General features: G+C 39.5%; 1 protein-coding gene and 1 long non-coding RNA gene across 3 annotated transcripts; one reads left to right on the top strand and one right to left on the bottom strand.

The window, feature by feature from the left end:
• The first annotated feature begins 1,400 nt into the window (after positions 1 to 1,400).
• On the top strand, positions 1,401 to 15,530 carry slc6a16a (solute carrier family 6 member 16a). Of its 2 annotated transcripts, none has more exons than XM_040005982.1 (12): positions 1,401 to 1,793; positions 5,786 to 6,011; positions 8,447 to 8,604; positions 9,240 to 9,366; positions 9,439 to 9,614; positions 10,719 to 10,829; positions 11,000 to 11,241; positions 11,394 to 11,574; positions 12,442 to 12,643; positions 12,828 to 12,987; positions 13,083 to 13,245; positions 14,380 to 15,530. In XM_040005982.1, exons 1-12 carry the CDS (start codon positions 1,791 to 1,793, stop codon positions 14,728 to 14,730), a joined length of 2,100 nt encoding a protein of 699 aa, XP_039861916.1. In that variant the 5' UTR covers positions 1,401 to 1,790; the 3' UTR covers positions 14,731 to 15,530. The 2 variants fall into 2 exon arrangements, with proteins under 2 accessions (XP_039861916.1, XP_039861918.1); XM_040005984.1 differs by lacking the exon at positions 1,401 to 1,793 and adding an exon at positions 3,221 to 5,197.
• On the bottom strand, positions 10,064 to 18,030 carry LOC120717765. Its single transcript, XR_005692274.1, has 4 exons — positions 17,919 to 18,030; positions 14,462 to 14,673; positions 13,141 to 13,229; positions 10,064 to 10,585 (listed from the first exon to the last, which is right to left on the bottom strand). It is a non-coding gene; the product is annotated as an uncharacterized LOC120717765 (long non-coding RNA).
• Positions 18,031 to 18,045: the final 15 nt, after the last annotated feature.

Consider the following 18,045-nt stretch of genomic DNA (forward strand, 5'->3'; position numbering starts at 1 on the left):
TGAACAGAGGCCTTTTAAGCTGTAATGTAGTGACACCAGCTGGTCATTTCAGCTAATTTCATCATGTCTGACCTGGCTGTTGCACAGCGTGTTGATACTGCACGAGGTTGCATAGAATCAACTCTGTGTTTGATGCTTTCTGTGATCTGACGTTGGTGATTAAAGACACTGTGTCCCATGTGGTTTCCACAACAAACTATCCTATGGTCTTTTCCTGACTGACAGCTAATGTGATGATTAGATCAGTACGATCAGCCTATAGAACAAAGTTTTTGTTTTTGTTTGTTTGCTTGTTTTTTTTTCCACTGAAATGTGAATTCATGCCAGAAAACAACAATCACTTTCAGTTTCAAGCATGTGTACCAACAGGACATTTTCCACATTTAGGCTGTTCTAAAAAAAGATTTACTTTCCATCTATTATTGCATGTGACAGTGAGTAATACAAGACATTTTCAGCTGTACAATTAGTTTAGGATTTACTATCCTGCTGTGAGCTTTGCCTTGCAGAAGAGCACTTATAATGTGCATTCTAGCTGCATGGTTACTCCTTCAGTACAAAGATGTCCAGTGTGTAAATCTCTGTCCCTACACAGAGATTTACACACTGTGTAAATCTCACTGTTGTAATGAAACTATCTAAGGGATAGTTTCATTACAAATGTAATGAAACTATCCCTTAAAAAATGTTAATTAGGCTGTTTTTCTTTTCAACATGTGAACAGGTAAATATGAGCTTTATCTCCTTTTAAGAGCCTAAATGTTTCCCTTTATGGATTCATGAATATGCTCAGTTCAATTACCGCTCTGATTCATTGCTCCTCTAATCGCACTACTGGAACCACAACGTTCAAGTCAGTGGATTACCATTTGGGTGACTTGGTTGTCGTTGTGACACATTTTCTCCACCAGGGGGAGTGCAGCTACTCTACTACTAAAAATAATTCATAATACTATACTGTAAGTGGCTGGATTCAGCTTTGTGGACACAGACAGGTTTTTATTTTAATCCTAATCCATGTCATATATATTTAATATCAGTACCCATTTTTATGCAAAGAGCCCACAATTTTGTTTATTTGTAGTGACAATCTAATTGTTTTTCAAGCAGCACAGTTAAAGCATGTTAATATTTCTCAGAAAACCTATACCCCCGCTGGTTTTTTAAACTACAAATGCTAATGACTTCACGCAAAACAGCTTCGTTACAAAACCCCGTGTATTGCAGTTTAGTATCTGAGTTATTCCCAATGCACACTGACTATGAGCCACTTGTTCTGTGCATTTCTGTGCGTAAAGTAAGGCACAGGCGGCGCACTCTTCTGCGCTCTCTGGCTGAGCTTTAATTAATCTACTAATGACTTTTATTTCTGCGCATGACTGCAGCCTATAATTAAGTCAAGTGTGAGAGTTCAATGTGCTCACTGTCAAGCCGTGCAGGTTCCACACAGTAATCCAGCAGCAGTGTGTATTCTTGTGTTGTCAAGCCCCGCTTCCCATTTTGGGGAAGGGCAGCTCAGCCCCTTCGGTCTTCCCATTGGCTCAGCTCCTCTCCTTCGTTTCTTCTTGACTTGTTGACCACGGTTTGTTCCAGCTCTCGTAAACGTGTCCGCAAGTTGTCAAACCTGGTCAAGGCTTTTGTCCCCGTATAAATTTTATCTGCTACCCCGATTGTTATCAGAAACAACGAAAAGGAAACTATTTTAAAAGAAGCCCTGTGGGAAGACGAGCAGAGAAACTAACACCAGGACTGCTGGAAACTCTACTCCTCAGTGGGACCGTGCTGTCAGCATGGTATGTCCACAGCACATCGTTATTCGACTGTTATTCTTTAATAGTGTGGCTTTGTGACCTCTAATCTCAGTCATACTTTTTTTTTCCAGCGAAAAAACGGGTCTTGTTATTACTATTGTTTGCACTGTATACTGCTGGCTGGTTCCTTTGTCAGTTATGTAATGAGTCATGTGTGCGTTAGGGCTGTATGCTACCTCACTATGATTAAGCCCCCTATACATTCTTACACAAGAATGCACTCATTGTTTATATGTTGAGCAGCACCTACACAACCAAACTTAAACTCAGTGACATACAGTATGGTTTGCTGCATAAAGCAAGCTGCAGCCAAATATACAGTCATTAACTTTTTTAAAAGTCTCTCTTTATCTTCTTTTTGTTTTGTTTTGGGGGTTGTGTCTGTTTTAGTCCCTTAAACTTTGAGCACAGATGATAAAATCTGCCACAGCTCTTAAACCTTTATCTGATCTGTGGATGCAAACGCCCTCCGAGATGAAAGGCTGCTCTCTAGCATCCTAATCACCAGTTTCATCAGTTTTTAAACTGGACATTTACAATGGAGCCATGAGCATCTATAGCTCTATGTTACTCAAACTGAATTATAAATAGCAATGAACAACCCTTTTTGTGATAAGCTGTATGGTAAAGCCAGCTGCATTCAGGGAAAATTGTCATGCTCATATTACAGTTTTGGTTATAGCAACATGTAAGATAAGATAAGATAAGATAAGACTTTATTGATCCCACAACGGGGAAATTTTTGCATCACCTCAGCTCAGGTACAGATATCAGAAGGAAATACAAAAATACAAATAAGTACAATCAATGAAAAAAAGATAATATACAATGGTAGCATACACAGTATGTGATTATGGATATGGTTGGAAATATGGAAGACATAAACTATATAGCTTGATATAGCTATTGTACCACTACTATTCCTATTTATAGACATGTACACATACACATGTACACACTAAATATACATATGTATACATATACATACATATATACCTGCACATGTCCATACACATGGAAGGTCCATTATGCATGAAGTGGTGACCGTGGATATTCACAGTGTCCAGTGACTTATGACATCGTGATTGAGGAGTTATAGAGTCCAACTGCTGTTGGGATGAATGATCTGCGAAAGCGCTCCTTCCTGCAGCGAGGGTGTTTCAGTCTCTGACTAAAGGAGCTGCTCAGCCCACTCACATACTCATGCAGTGGGTGATGTGGGTTGTTCATGATGGATGTCAGCTTTACTAACATCCTCCTGTCAATCCTGCTCCTGTCCCTGTCCGTGCATCCACTCCCCCAGCAGGCCACTGCATAGAAAAGGGCAGATGCTACCACAGTGTCATAGAATGTCCTTAACAGAGTCCTGCAGACTCCAAAGGACCTCAGTCTCCTCAGCAGGTGGAGTCGACTCTGGCCCTTCTTATACAGGACGTCTGTATTTGTAGTCCAGTCCAGTTAATTGTTGAGGTGAACACCTAGGTACTTATAAGAGTCCACTATGTCAATGTCTTTCCCTTGGATGTTCACCGGTGTTGTAGGGGGTGACTTCCTCCTGAAGTCTATGATCATCTCCTTTGTCTTGCCGGCGTTGATTTGGAGTACGTTGGTCTCACATGTAGCTGTCATGATCGAGCTTCTTCACTGAGTAATTTTACACCTTAGGGACGGCTGAACCACTGCTGCATGATTTTATCCAGAGTAGAAACATAGAAGAGTGGTTCCTTGTTTTCCAAACAGTTCCTGGGACAGATGCTCACTGACCAGGAGACACAAATTTAAAACCAGTGCACGTGTGCTTGTGTGTGTGTGTGTGCGCACGCGTGTGTGTGTGTGTGTGTGTTGGGGTTTGCTGGTGAAAGGAGGACAATTAGGGTTAACCAAGTATAGCAAAAAGGAAAGGGGGGAGAAACCCAGTAGTTATTTTGAGAAACACTGCATTATGTATTTTAAAGTGGTAAAATGTGTTCAAAATTAGAAACATATCAGCCAGAAGTGGAAATAACCACTGAATACAAATACAAAACCCTCTCATTTGTCAAATGTGTATATATTGATAATCTTTTTCAGTAAATTAAAAAACCTAATACAGACTTGTTATGTTCTTGTGGTTTCATAATAGCAAAGACAGTGAAACACTGAAGAGTTGAACAGTATCAACTTGTACTTGCAGGCTCATGCCGATGACTTGTTTTGATGTTAGAGAGATGTAGTAATGTGTAAAAGTCTTGAGCCAACCTCATTTCTTTGTTTCACTAATAGAAAGTATTTGCAGTGATTATTTGAAACATGTAAACATACATGGAAGTACAGTTTATAAGGCAAAAACAGAGTTTGTACAATTCTAATGAGCTTAACAGTCAATGACCATCTTTATTCGTCAACGCAGTCTGAGTTCTCAAATTTTACCTTATCTGTAATTTCTTTAAGTAGTCTTCAGGAATATTTCTCCACTCTTCTTGAAGGACATTCAAAGCTCCTCTTTGGAAGCCGGCTGCCTTTTGTTCTGCTCTCAGACAAGATGATCCTATGCTACTTCAAAAATGTTAAGGTCACCTTTTAATAATCAAGTAAATCATAACAGTATATTCCATGTACTGCTAAATTTTCCAAGGAGTTGACCAATCAAATAATCTACTAGTCACTTCAGCTCTATAGAAAAGTGTGTTTGCTCTAAGGTAAGTGATCAAATGAACTCACAGGAGTGTGTGAAGCAGATTTTTTCAGTATAGTCCATGTTATAGTTTATAGCTCAAACACATGGATCCTTAAAGCTTAATCAAGCTGTTGACTTTTTAATTATTTGTTCAGCATACCCTGATAGCCCTTACCCTAACTTTTTTCCTATATTATTACCAACTGTACCCACTTTGTGGTTTACCCATGCACCTCAGCACCACCCACAGTATGAACCAATGCAAGCCTAACACCTCCCAGTGGATTTCTCCCTCCCACTCCCAACCACACATCACTGTATGGCTTCTGTCCGCCCCACTTTCCCCTCCTTTCTATTTGTGCATGCATATATTTGTCACAGTCTCACACTCTATGCATGTGGGCATGGATATTTCTGAAATCACCTGCCCTATCCGGCCGTGTGTCTTGAACAGCCATGAACTCTTTCTGGGTCTTGTAATTTTCCATTCTAACCAGCTGATACCAGGAGAGGTCATGTTCTGAAGCCAGCTTGGCTTGTGTTAAGCCATTTTGGATCCGTCACTTTCATCTGAGCTGACATTTAGTGTTCAGTGTGGAGGTGATTCAGCTGAATGCTTTTTTTCCCTGAAATGCACACCATGACCCTGGTGTTTACATTAAATGAAAGAGAATTGAGGTGATGCAACAAAGTTTTTTATCTGGATAATTTCATAATAAGAAAGAGCACAGTAAGTAACACACATCCATTATTTATGCATTCTATATGCATTTAAACCTGCCATTATGTCAGTCTTGCTAATGAATTGCTAACACCTGGGTGTACTGATGAAGCATTTTGAAAGGTCAGTCACAGTTCGGCTTCTCCTCAGTGCTAAATATGCCAGTTGAATGACTTTAACGTAAAAGAGCATCAGTAGGAAATTCAGTGTCTGTATTAGCATTTCTTTATACATCTGACGTAGTGATGGGAGAATGACGAGTTAGAGTAAAGATAATGCCTTAATGTTGGATTACGTAATGCATTGTCTCACTGCTGTGTTTTCACACTGATAAGGAGTAGTGATATAACCTTCGACAACATGACAACATAACAGCAAGTGCTTTTCCTCTTTGTTGTCCCTGATAAATTTGTAATAAAGTTTTTTCCTAGCATAATTTAATTCTTTCCTTACATAATTTTGTGTACAGAGTAGTGTGTTTCCACACATATTTGCTCAGCATAACTACAATGACTTTGTGCAGACTCACACGTCAGGATGAAGCTTCAACTGATAATCGGTTTAGTTCATCATATTACTTCTTCTCTTTATAACAAGACAGAAAAGCCTCCGCTGGACGGCAGCGAGGACAGAACCTGGATGGAAGAAGGCCAGTCCCAAACTCAGCTCACAGCTGTGGATGGTCCCGATGAAGCTGCGACAGACGACGGAGACCGTCCAGCATGGGATTCTAAGATTCAGTATGTGTTAGCCCAGGTGGGCTTCAGTGTGGGCTTAGGGAATGTGTGGAGATTTCCATACCTCTGCCATCAAAATGGAGGCGGTGAGTGACAAGATTAACTTACAGGTTTAAGTTATTAACTTAGTAGCTGTTTTGGTGCCAAAGCAATGCAACACATAAAAAGAAATAAATACTTGAATAAAAGGGAATTTAATATAAATGAACTGCAGGACTTCCTAATACTATAAACAGATGGGTGACACATTGTGTTACAACTTGGTAATAAAGCAGTAATATTGGGGTACTAAGGTGGAAACGGGCTCAAATATGTTACTGCCACTAAATTAATAACACCAAAGTAATTATTTTGTATCAAAAGTATTTATAGCTGCATAATATTACACTGAAATGTATACAATTGGGTAATAACAGACCAGAAACTAGGGGTAAAAACTTGGAAACAAATGTATGCATATGAGCAGTGTTGGGAAGGTTACTTTTAAAATGTATTCCATTACAGAATACAGAATACATGCCCCAAAATGTATTCTGTAACGTATTCCGTTACGTTACTCAATGACAGTAACGTATTCTGAATACTTTGGATTACTTAATATATTATCATGCTTTTTACAACAACGTGAATGTACTATTGCTGTGTGATTTATTACTATTACTGAAGGTCCGCGACTCCGAACTGTAGTAAAGGGACCTCTGACTAATACGGCGGGGTCCCTGTCAGCTCGTAGCCGAAAAATAGCTTTACTTTGTTGTGTGGGTCAACTTTTCTTGACAGAGAGAGGCGTTGAAAGACTGCTCCAACGGAACTTATTATTTTCGGAGGAAAACACGAACACAGTGTACAGTCGAGTCTTAATAGCTTACTTACAACTGGGCTCGTCAGGCTCTCTTCTTGGCTGAAGTGGTTATTATTATATTTACATGCTTCCAGCTCCCGTTTTTCCTCGATGACAACTCATACCTTTCCACTCCCCTTTTTCTCGCTCCTCGCGCTCACAGACCCATAACGTGTATGGCAGTCCATTCTCCCTACAACACGGACTACACTGCCCATGATGCTACATTCTTTGGAGCTATGCTTGTAGCATTCTGCCTGTTAGCTTAGCACAACAACAACAACGAAAAGGTGCTCTCTCACCCAGGAAACACACAGTCGCAGAGAGAGAGAGAGCGTCGCCCTGTAACCATGGCAACCGTAACGCTGCCGCCTGGAACAACAGAACGTGTCAAACAAAACCCAAACAGTCCTGACCCGCGACAAAATGAAACAGGAAAGTACCGCAGTGTAATCCATTTATTTCAACAAAGTAACTGTATTCTGAATACCACCTTTTTAAACGGTAACTGTAACGGAATACAGTTACTCATATTTTGTATTTTAAATACGTAACGGCGGTACATGTATTCCGTTACTCCCCAACACTGCATATGAGGTAAAACTAATTAATAATTAGCACAGTAATATATTAGTAACAATATGATATCCTGATAGTAATAAAATGGTAAAATCCTCCTTTGAATTTTCATATGCATAACATAACTGTTAATTTTATTACAATACTGGAAAGTAAACAGTTTATATATAGCAATAGAGGCTGAATGATGATCTAATTTCAAACCATAGTTTACAAAGGATTTATCGATGAGCAAGACGCTGTTGCTTCATAAACATGAACTAATCACACTATGAAGGGAAGCAAAAACAATAAATGACCATACTTTAACATCCTGACCACATGGTAGTTCACCTCAGCTGTTTATACTAATAAAAATGACTTAAAAATGAATTTGAGTTTATATTAATTTTAATATATGTGCGGCTGATGTGTGGACTTTGTGTTAATATTGACTCACTCAAGCTGTCTTAAGCTCCAAAACATGGGCTGGTGCCCTGATACATATTAAATTCATTGCTCTGTCAGTGATTACAAGGCATTCAACACCTGAAGTATCAAAGCAGCCCAAACCATGATGCTCCCTCCACTGTGCTTCAAAGTTGAGATGAGGATCAGTGCCAGTTTTCAGTGCTCTTTACCTCCAAACAGGGCAAAATATTTAAACTTTTGGTTTATCTATCTACACAACGTTGTCCCAGCAGTGCTGTAGTATACAGCTTTATGCATCATTATACTGCTTTTTCGTATTTTTGATTTCTGAGATCCTGCGAATGTCACTGTGTGAAACTGACTTTTCTTTCTGGAGAAGAGTAGAACTCTAAACCATATTTTATTTATAGCTTTACACCACATGCATGCAGCATGTTTGGTTAGAACATGAGACTCCAAGCATCTTTTAGAGAGGTTGCTGACATATAAATTTGCTTATTTTTTCCAGCTTCAATGGCAAATTATGAGTTTGTGTTTTAAAAAAAAGCCAAAAACTGTTGTTTTTTTAATGTGCTTAGTTAGACTGTGTTTGCCTGTAACATGTGCAAATGCAAAGTTTTTTTTCCCTCTGGAACTACAGGTGACTTTGGGTTTGCCTTTCAAATATATGTCCTCCTTTGTTCCTTCCAGGCGCCTTCATGCTGCTGTATGTTTTTCTTTTGGTGGTTGTGGGAGTTCCACTGTTTTTTATGGAGCTGGCTGCTGGTCAAAGCATTCGACAGGGCAGCATCGGTGTATGGAAGCACATCTCTCCAAAGCTGGGAGGGATCGGCTACTCCAGCTGCATGGTGAGCATTTTCTTTTTTTTTCTGTCTGAGACCTTTTTCTGTTTACGTTCATGTACCTGTGTGTTCTGATAAGGCTGCTGTTGTTTGACAGCTGACTTGCTTTTTCCAAGTCTGGGTTTCAAAAGTAGCACCGGGGTCAGTATTTTTAATCTCTTCACCTTCACTTATCTGGCCCCAATCCTGCATCACGTGTCACCGCCTTTATCACCTTTCTGTAAACACCTTAGCCAAGCTGCATGTGTGTGTATATACTCACGCACACCCATGCTGTAACATGAGAAAGGTAGTGTGCTGTGCGTCTGTGCTGGCAGTTGATTGCGTAACAAGTTGGAGAAAACACAGAGTACCCAAGAACGTTTTTGTCCGTACACACAACAGAAATGTACGACTAGATAGCCTGTGCTTTTTATAAAGCGTGTTTATTTTTCTTTAAATAGACCTAACCTCTGTTTGTCATTGTTAAGGTCAATGTCGAACCTTATGGCTACATTCCCTGGGTTAGCCTTTACTTGTAGGCTACACGTATAAAAGAAATCACAGCATTACACTGAAGCTGCAAACAATTTGCAGCATATTTTAACTAATATCTCATAATACTGATTATTTATTGATATAAATGCTTTCTTCTTCCCCAGGTCTGTTTTTATGTGGCTTTGTACTATAACGTTATCATTGCATGGAGCCTCTTCTACATGGGTAACTCCTTTCAGTATCCTCTGCCATGGGAGAAGTGTCCAATGAATGTAACCTCCAATGACACAGGTAATCACATGACTGAGTGAAATGAAGTGATGTCTGATGAAGCCTACAATGTTTTCTTTTCTCAATCAACAGTGAAAGAATGCGCAGCCAGCTCCCCAACGTCGTATTTCTGGTTTCGGAAAGCTCTCAACATCACAAATTCCATTGAAGAATCTGGAGAGTTTAACCCCATCATGACAGGCTGTTTATTGGCTGCTTGGGCAATTGTTGCCTTGGCAATGATAAAGGGCATCAAGTCTTCTGCAAAGGTACATGAACACCAGTCCCACCGTTAGCACACAAATATAAAGTGTTTGTGTTAATGTTAGTGTTATCTCTCAGTTAAACACAAGCTGCAGCTCGCCCCTTTTCTGCCTCACAGTTCAGATACTTATCAATCAATCAATCAATCAATCAATCAAGGCTTTATTCGCCACGTGCAGGTTGCCCTGCAGTGAAATAGGACCCCCCCCCGACCCCCCCGACCTTACACACACACAACACAGACATCACATGGGGATACAGGTCGGAGATCGGTAGCATTACAGAAAACAAACACTGAAATATACATACAATGGGAAAGTACAAGAGGAAAAAAAGAGACCTCTACTCATGCTGGGCTCCTGGGAGGACAGCATGAGAACAGAAAACAAAAAAACTCCTCTGCACAAAAAAGCACATAAATGTCCACAGCACAACATTATGGAACACGTGACAAGCCACAGGGTCGGGTGGGGGGTGAGGAGTAATCCGAAGCAAACACAGCAGCCATCCTGCCCAGCGCTACCATTCCAGCGCGGGCTCAGACCCGCCGTGTTCCCACTTACATTAGTATTTTTCCATATATTCACTGTGCTTACTTGACAGCTTGTCTTAAATGTATTCGATGGAAATTAATAACTGCATTTTCAAATATTCTAAACTTTTTGTGTATCTGACAATACTATAATCTTCTACAGTGATTATAACATTTTAGTACACATTAACACTAAGAAACAAACACGCAAAATCAATGGCTGGGAAAAAGCTGCTGATGTTAGCTAGCCATCTTAAACATGGACACCTGCACTGACAACACATCTTCCAAAATGGGCAGAAACATTTTTAGTGAGACCTTCTCACAGTGGCTCAGCAGGATGGAGCAGGATGTCTACAAATCGAAATGTTGGTAGCTCTTCCAGGCTTCATGTCAAGGTAATCTTGGCAGGATTATGAACCCAGAGTTGCTCCTGATGTATCTCTGTGAATGTTAGAAAAAGTGTTAACGCAAAGGTAAAAGCATTGTGTGAATGAGAGTTGCAGTAGGAGGCGCTTTGTGTGATCAACTTGGGTACAATGGCTAAATCATTATCCGTTTCTTTTTCCAATCTTAGGTGATGTACTTTTCCTCCATTTTTCCCTATGTGGTGCTTTTTATTTTCCTGATCAGAGGATTACTGTTGGACGGTGCCTTGGAAGGAATCACCTACATGTTTTATCCTAAGGTAAGCAATATTCTCTCTCTTCCTTTTTCTTGACATCTTTTCTTTATTTTCATTTAACTAACAAAAGACAAACACCTCAGTGATTACAAAAAAAAACCCATAATAAAACATTTTAAGCTTTGACGAAAGAATGTAAACCTAAAGATGCTTTTATTTTGTCATATTTGCAGCTGGAGATCTGGGGTAACGTGCAGGTGTGGCGACAGGCTGCTACACAAGTGTTTTTCGCCCTGGGCCTGGGCTATGGTTCCGTTATCGCATACTCCTCCTACAATCCAGTCCACAACAACTGCCACAGGGATGCTCTGATGGTCTCCTGCATCAACTTCATGACATCCGTGCTGGCCTCTCTAGTGGTTTTCATCGTGCTCGGTTTCCGTGCCAAGAACATTGCACTACGTTGTGTGGCTGAGTACGTATGTCTGTGCATGATTGAAATGGTAATTCAAATCCAACTAGCGAGCACTTTTAGATTGGCAAACTGCCGTAACAATCTTAAGGTGGACTGCTTGTTTGATTGCTTATCTTAGATTTATTTATTATTTTTGTGTTTAACCTTTTCAGAAATCTCAGTGTATTAAACTTATTGGCGTCCAGTGGATCTAACCAGCACTGGTGGCCATGGTTCAACATGACAGATGTAAGCACTGTGACTTTAGCTGAATACAGAGAGTGGTACCATCTCTACAGCTCCATGGTGGGTCCTAAAATCACTGACTGCAGTCTGGAGCAGGAGATGAATAAGGTAATCTTGAGATATTAATAACAACAGCTTTGCTTCACAACATGATTAAAAACAAGCGACTTGAGGCACAAAGTTTAAAACGTCAACATGTCAAAGGTAAAAACCCAAAAAACAGTAGTCTTTTGCAGTAGTTTAGGGGATCTAAGAAACTGGAACAAGTAGCGTGTAAACGGTAACAAGATGGGAATACACATCTATAAGCATACGTGAAAATTAGGACAACAGCTGAGATTTCGTATGTATATATGTTCTATATTATAATACATTATAGGAAGAGGTATGTCCAATAATAAAGAGCAGTCACAGGTATTAAACTGAGTTTCTAATGTGCTGCTTCACTCATCCAGGATTACAAAGTGTTTTAAAGACAACTTTGTATAAATGAAAGAACTGCAGGTGTCCTACGAGGCACAAGATACTGGATCGGTTACAAAAATCAAAGTGGAACATTTCAGTAACAATTGTATGTAGGCGAGCGCCAATGTTCCCAGGACCTACGAAGAATCTAGGAGGTGCTATAAAATATCCAGCAGGCAAGACGATGAAAATGTATTGGAAATTGTATCTTGCTGGTTTTCTAGGAAAAATGAAAGCAAGCTGTGATCGTGGAAAGAAAGGAGATACCAAAGAAACAGGACAAGACGTACAAAGAGTCATGTTATCTCACGGTGTTTGTTTTATTTAAAAAGAAAAGACCTATTCTCTGTGTTAAAGAGCATGTTATGCAAAAGGTGCACAGGTAATTTACTGGTATAGATTAGCTCTGGAAACAGCATCACAGTTAACACACATTTGTTGTCTGTTAGACTGAGTGGATCTGCTTTTTCCCACGTATTTCCACTATCTTACTATCTTGTGTGCGTTCAGGGTGTCGAAGGGACAGGCCTGGCATTCATAGCATTCACTGAGGTGATGGCCTTCTTCCCAGCCAGTCCCTTCTGGTCCGCCCTGTTTTTCCTCATGCTGCTCAACCTGGGCCTCAGCACCATGTTTGGAACAATGCAGGGAATCCTCACACCTCTCATGGACAATTTCAGCCTCTTGGGGCGTCACCGAACCCTACTCACGGGTACTGAACATCAGTTGACATGTGTTCAAACTCTGCTGCTGTGTTTTATTGTTATTTTTTTCTTAAATAAAACTACATAAAAACCGAAAAAGTGCAAGATTCTCGTACTGCAGTGGTGTACTATGGGAGATAAATGTAGTCTTGTTGTCTTTGAAGTGGTCTTTAAATGTTTTCTGTCTTTTAGTGTCCAGCTGTGCTTTGGGGTTCATTATTGGATTACTGTTCACTCAGCGCTCTGGCAACTATTTTGTGACCATGTTTGATGACTACTCTGCAACCCTGCCTTTGGTCATTGTGGTCATTTTTGAAACCATTAGTGTGGCGTGGGTTTATGGAACAGATCGGTAAGCAACGTTATCTCTGACTTTCACAGGTTTTTTTGTCTTTATATGTTTGTTTGAAAAGATGCATTTTAAGAAAAGCATTTTGATTATTGCAGCTTTCTGGATGATATTGAAATAATGCTCAAATGGCGCCCTCCGGTGGTGTACAAGTACCTTTGGAAATATGTGTGTTTGCTGGCGATGGTCAGTCTTCTGGCAGCCAGTTTGCTCCGCATGGTCTTCAAAGGGCCCACGTACACCGCCTGGAATCAAAACACGGTGAGATGTTCGACTTCAACTTTCCATCAAATCACATGATTTTAAACTTCAAATAGCCAGTTACCGTTTTAAAATATCAGGTGGTGTTTGCATAGCTCTTTTCTACTCTGAGCACTCAGTGTGATTTTTAACACAAGCCTTATTCACCCAAACACTCACACTCATTCTGATGAATACATCAGGAGAAAGTCAGAATTCATTGTATTTGTCCTGAAGACTGGACAATCTGGGATCAAACATCCCACTCCACTTCAGTAGACAACCTCCTGACCCACAGTACACACTATATGCATGTGTGTAACACATATATGCATGCTGGAAGATGTTGTGGTTTTAGCACAGTGTCCAAAACAGTAGAAAAGAAACTTTTTTTGTATCAACTCTGATGATCTCACAGACCTTCAGTGCAACCACCATCTCAATGTTCTGGATTCTCATTTCCTTTATTGTGATGCTCAACAAATGGAAAGTGGTTAATTTATACTGATATTAGGAGATTCACTTGGCCAGACAATAACATTGACCTTAGGAATCCTGAACTAGAGTGTTTATATTTATTCTACATATGGCATTTTTGTGCAGTTTATTCAGGTTACGCAGGGAAGACCAAATACACTGATGATGTGGACGTCTGAAAAACTCATCTGACATTATAGCGTTAAACCTCATCATCACCTGTCCCTCTGCATCATATTGACTCCCTGTATGTTTAGGATTGTTGTCCTGCTGACTGGTGACATATTTTCCAGTAAGCGTTCATTCTGAAGCTTTCATTCGTAACAAAATCATCAGTAAACGAGAGCGTGTGGTTTCATTGGCACAGCTGTGCAGTGGTTATACTCACACCAAGATGCGATCCAAATACTTATGTCTGGATTCATCTGCCGTGACATAGCACAACAATATCTCTGTATTTATTCTTCATAAGAATAGTGAAGTTAGCCATTTTTTGTAGCGTCAACCTGCTTATCTGTTAACTGCACTTTTATGCTTTTGGTAACGAGTTGCTTAACCATCTCTTATCTTTTTAATTTTATAGCTCCTTTTAATCCCACAAGTAAACATTTATCTAACAGCCAAAGGTAATTCTGCCGGTGTTTGTCACTCTTAAGCTCTGTGTCTCTGCCTCTTCAGGCTTCTGAGATGACTCTCGAGTACCCTGGCTGGGCCCTGGCTATGATCATCATGCTTATAGTGTTTGCCAGCTTGCCTGTACCTGTCAGCTACATCTATTCCTTAGTGAAGAACCGCTGGGTCCGTAGCACTCCCTCCCAGGTTGAAGTCGGCCAGGAAATGCGTCGCGAGTTGTACACCAAGTGCAGCTCTACCGAGCAGCCAGATTCCCATTTCCATCCTGTCCACTTCAGGGAAGACGAGGTTCATCCCAGGCCTGCCTTCCTGTCGGTGGGCAACGAACATTACCGGCTCCTTTCCCAGGAGGAGGACGAGGAGGAGGAGGAGGAGGAACAAGACACGGGGGTGTGAGCATGGTGGTCAGAAGGAAGTTGTTTGAGAAAGGACAAAATTCAAATAGAAAGAAAAGTACAAAGACAAAAAACTAAAGCAAGCAGAGCCATGAACGGCGTTATCCTTGGATTTTATGTCTTTATATTCAGTAAACCTTTGAAAAGTTGTTTTAACTATGTATTTATATTGTATCATCCTCCTAGTGCCTCCCTATACTTGTTTTCTGAACCAGCTTTGCTGTTCAGAAGATAGAAACAGTTGTACATAAACAATAAAACAAACAGTTGTGTTTTTGAAAGGATTTAAAGTAGGAAACGTATGCAACATGCTGGTGACAGTCACTACTTTCATGTCTGGTGAATGCAGCAGCTCATAAAAATGCTTATGGGATCTTTTTTTAGCTGAAGGACTAATATGTATTTGCATGAAAACATTCTGCCTTTACAAATGCAAATCACTATCATATTTTCTGGGACTGTCATGTTATTAAAACTTATTGGAAGGGAATACATGCAGCAATACAAGAGACATTTGGAAGATATTTACCTTTGGAAAGTAAAACTCAATTTTTTGGACTTATGCCAGAAGGATGGACAAAGAACGATAAATACTTGTTTAATATTTTACTGGCAGCAGGCAAAAAAGCCATCACAAAAAAATGGCTTTCTTCAGAGAGCCCAACTATGAACATGTGGATGAACATCACAATGGACATTTACAGAATGGAGAAAATGACAGCAGATGTGAACTACAAGAAGGACCTGTTTGTATCACGATGGAAGAAATGGATGGACTACATTAAAAAACGCAGGCCAGTTTTTGCTTTTGCTTTAGATTTTGACTTTGTTAACTACTAGAAGACTAGAGGAAATATTAGTTACATTAATGGAAACAAAAACACACTCCCTACATTTATTTATTTATTTTTCTTTCCTTTTTCTTTTTCCTTATGTATTTTTTATTTATTTATTGTTTCCTGTTTTGCTTCTATTTCTTTTCTTTTTTTCTTCTTCTTCTTTCATTCTTATTGTATGGATATTTTAGTTGTTTAAATATAGAAAAAAAGAAAGAAAATATATATGTACTGACAAATTGCTGAAGTTGATGGTATTGTATAGTGATTCCAAAATGTCAATTTAAAAAAAAAAAAATTTTAAAAAAAGGAAACGTACAACCTTCACTGCAAACTAGCTTTAGAATCAGAATCAGAATCAGAAAGGGTTTTATTGCCAAATGTTGAGCGGGTTTACAACATTAGGAAATTGCTGCGGTGCTTATGCTTTATCAATGAAAGGTTTCATTTTGAGACAGCTTTTTGCCTTGAACTGAAAACTATAAAAACTTTTGTTTTAGTTATCTGTGTTCCAAACTGGAAATTAAAACTAGTTGTGAAAAAAAAAATGTTTTAGTCAGCGAAAAATAAAAACTTAAGATAATAAAGAAAAAAAAAATTCAAAAGATTTTGTGAACTTTTTTTGTTTATCCTATCTCCCACCCCTCACCCACAACCGGTCATGGCAGATGGCTGGATGTGGGTGTTTGTATCTCCTGAATGACATAGTTGGTGTGTGCTCATGTGTATGTGTTTTTATGTGTCTGCATGTCTAAGTGTGCTAGTCAGTGAGTCAGTTTGTGCGTCCATAAGTTATTAAAGAAGAATGTGCTGGCTGCAATGAAGAGAAGCGAGCTTATCGCCATTCTATAGCTTCCCCTGTGCACTGCTAAATTTTGTGCTACTGAACAGACCAGCTCAGCAGCTCAGAATTTTAGTGGTCCATGTACATGTTTTTTGGCCTGCAAAAACAAAGCTTTTATTTTCATATTTGTAAATATTTATAGAATATCATGAATAGAAATATTGTATATTATTTCACTTTAAATCTGTCAAAATAATGCCAACGTTCTCTTTTCTTCACATTGGAATCTGTTGATCAGGTGGTTTGATGAAGGACTCCCACCAGCTTTTTCCCAATTAAAGGTTTTACTGGTGATCACAGTAACAGGTGGTGCTGTTTTGAAGGCTAGGAAAACATTTTCCTTCACTCCACCTGAGCTCACAGTCTGGTTAACAGCTCAGTCTCTTTGCTGTGTTTGTAGACCCTGGCTCAACATTAAACTATGAGATCATCATAGTGTAAAAAAAAAAAAAAAAAGCATTCTGCCTTGAGTAACTGTGTGTGTGTGTGTGTGTGTGTGTGTGTGTGTGTGTGTGTGTGTGTGTGTTTGAATATTTCTGTAATGATTTAGGCTGGTTTTGAAATGTGACAGGGTTTTTTTTTTTCTTTTTTTTGGTTTTGGTTATTTTTGTATTTCTATCATTTTACCTCATAAGAGCACAGCAATGTTTTTACGTGTTCACAAAAAATGTGCAGTGTAGCAGTATTTTTACTGTATTTTAATAAACCTCTAGGTGGCAGCAGCCTGATTCTCTGCTCTACTATGATCCACAAACGTTCATTTGTTTTTTGGTCAAGAAAATAATACCTAAACATGGGTGGGTTGTAAATGGACTGGTTCTTATATAGCACTTTTTTACTCTGAGTACTCAAAGCACTTTACACAACTTGCCTCATTCATACAAGCACTTTTGTTTAGGTTTTTAATAGGGCCAATACACAAATATTTTGCACGCCTTCTTAGTAACATTTTTTTGCCCTTTAACCTTGAAATGTTAAATATTATATTAAAATTTACAAATCTATCTATACTTCATATATGAACATATATGCAACACAAAAGCACTTAATTGTGGATCGATCAGTGTTATAAACTGACTTCGTGGTGAACACAACAATATCCCGAGCATAAAGACAAATTAAAAACAGAGAAAGATTAGAAGACGTATTTCATATGTTAACATGCTAGGTGACATTTCTCCTGGACATGAATTCAGCCTTGTCTTAATCAAGGGGTCTTGAGCTTGAGGCTCCATCTTCACTGTCTCCCTGTGGCGGTGACAAATACCCCAGATGAACATGAATTCAGATTTTCATAGATTTTGGGACAAGGAACTTAATCCACGTGTGAGAAACCTGCTGAAAGAGTACTACAGTATCAGCCCTGCTACTTTTTTTTTTTACACCACACGCACAAAACAGAGAAGACATCATATTCCACCATCTTATTTATTCGTGTTTTCCTGCACTATCGCTAAGGGCAACAGTGAGTATATCTCCTGTTTGGAATAAGCATAAACGAAATCTTACCCAACTCGAGAGTCCATATCGACCAGAGGCTTTCGATCCCTTTACAAGGAAGCCCGGAGCCTGGAAGGCCTACACCTGTCGGAGCGGAGGGGGCAGTGCAGTGAAGGAGGGATTTGTGCTCGATAGA

This window comes from Simochromis diagramma, unplaced genomic scaffold (assembly GCF_900408965.1).
Source record: "Simochromis diagramma unplaced genomic scaffold, fSimDia1.1 OVJJ01000510.1, whole genome shotgun sequence".
Taxonomy (NCBI): domain Eukaryota; kingdom Metazoa; phylum Chordata; class Actinopteri; order Cichliformes; family Cichlidae; genus Simochromis; species Simochromis diagramma.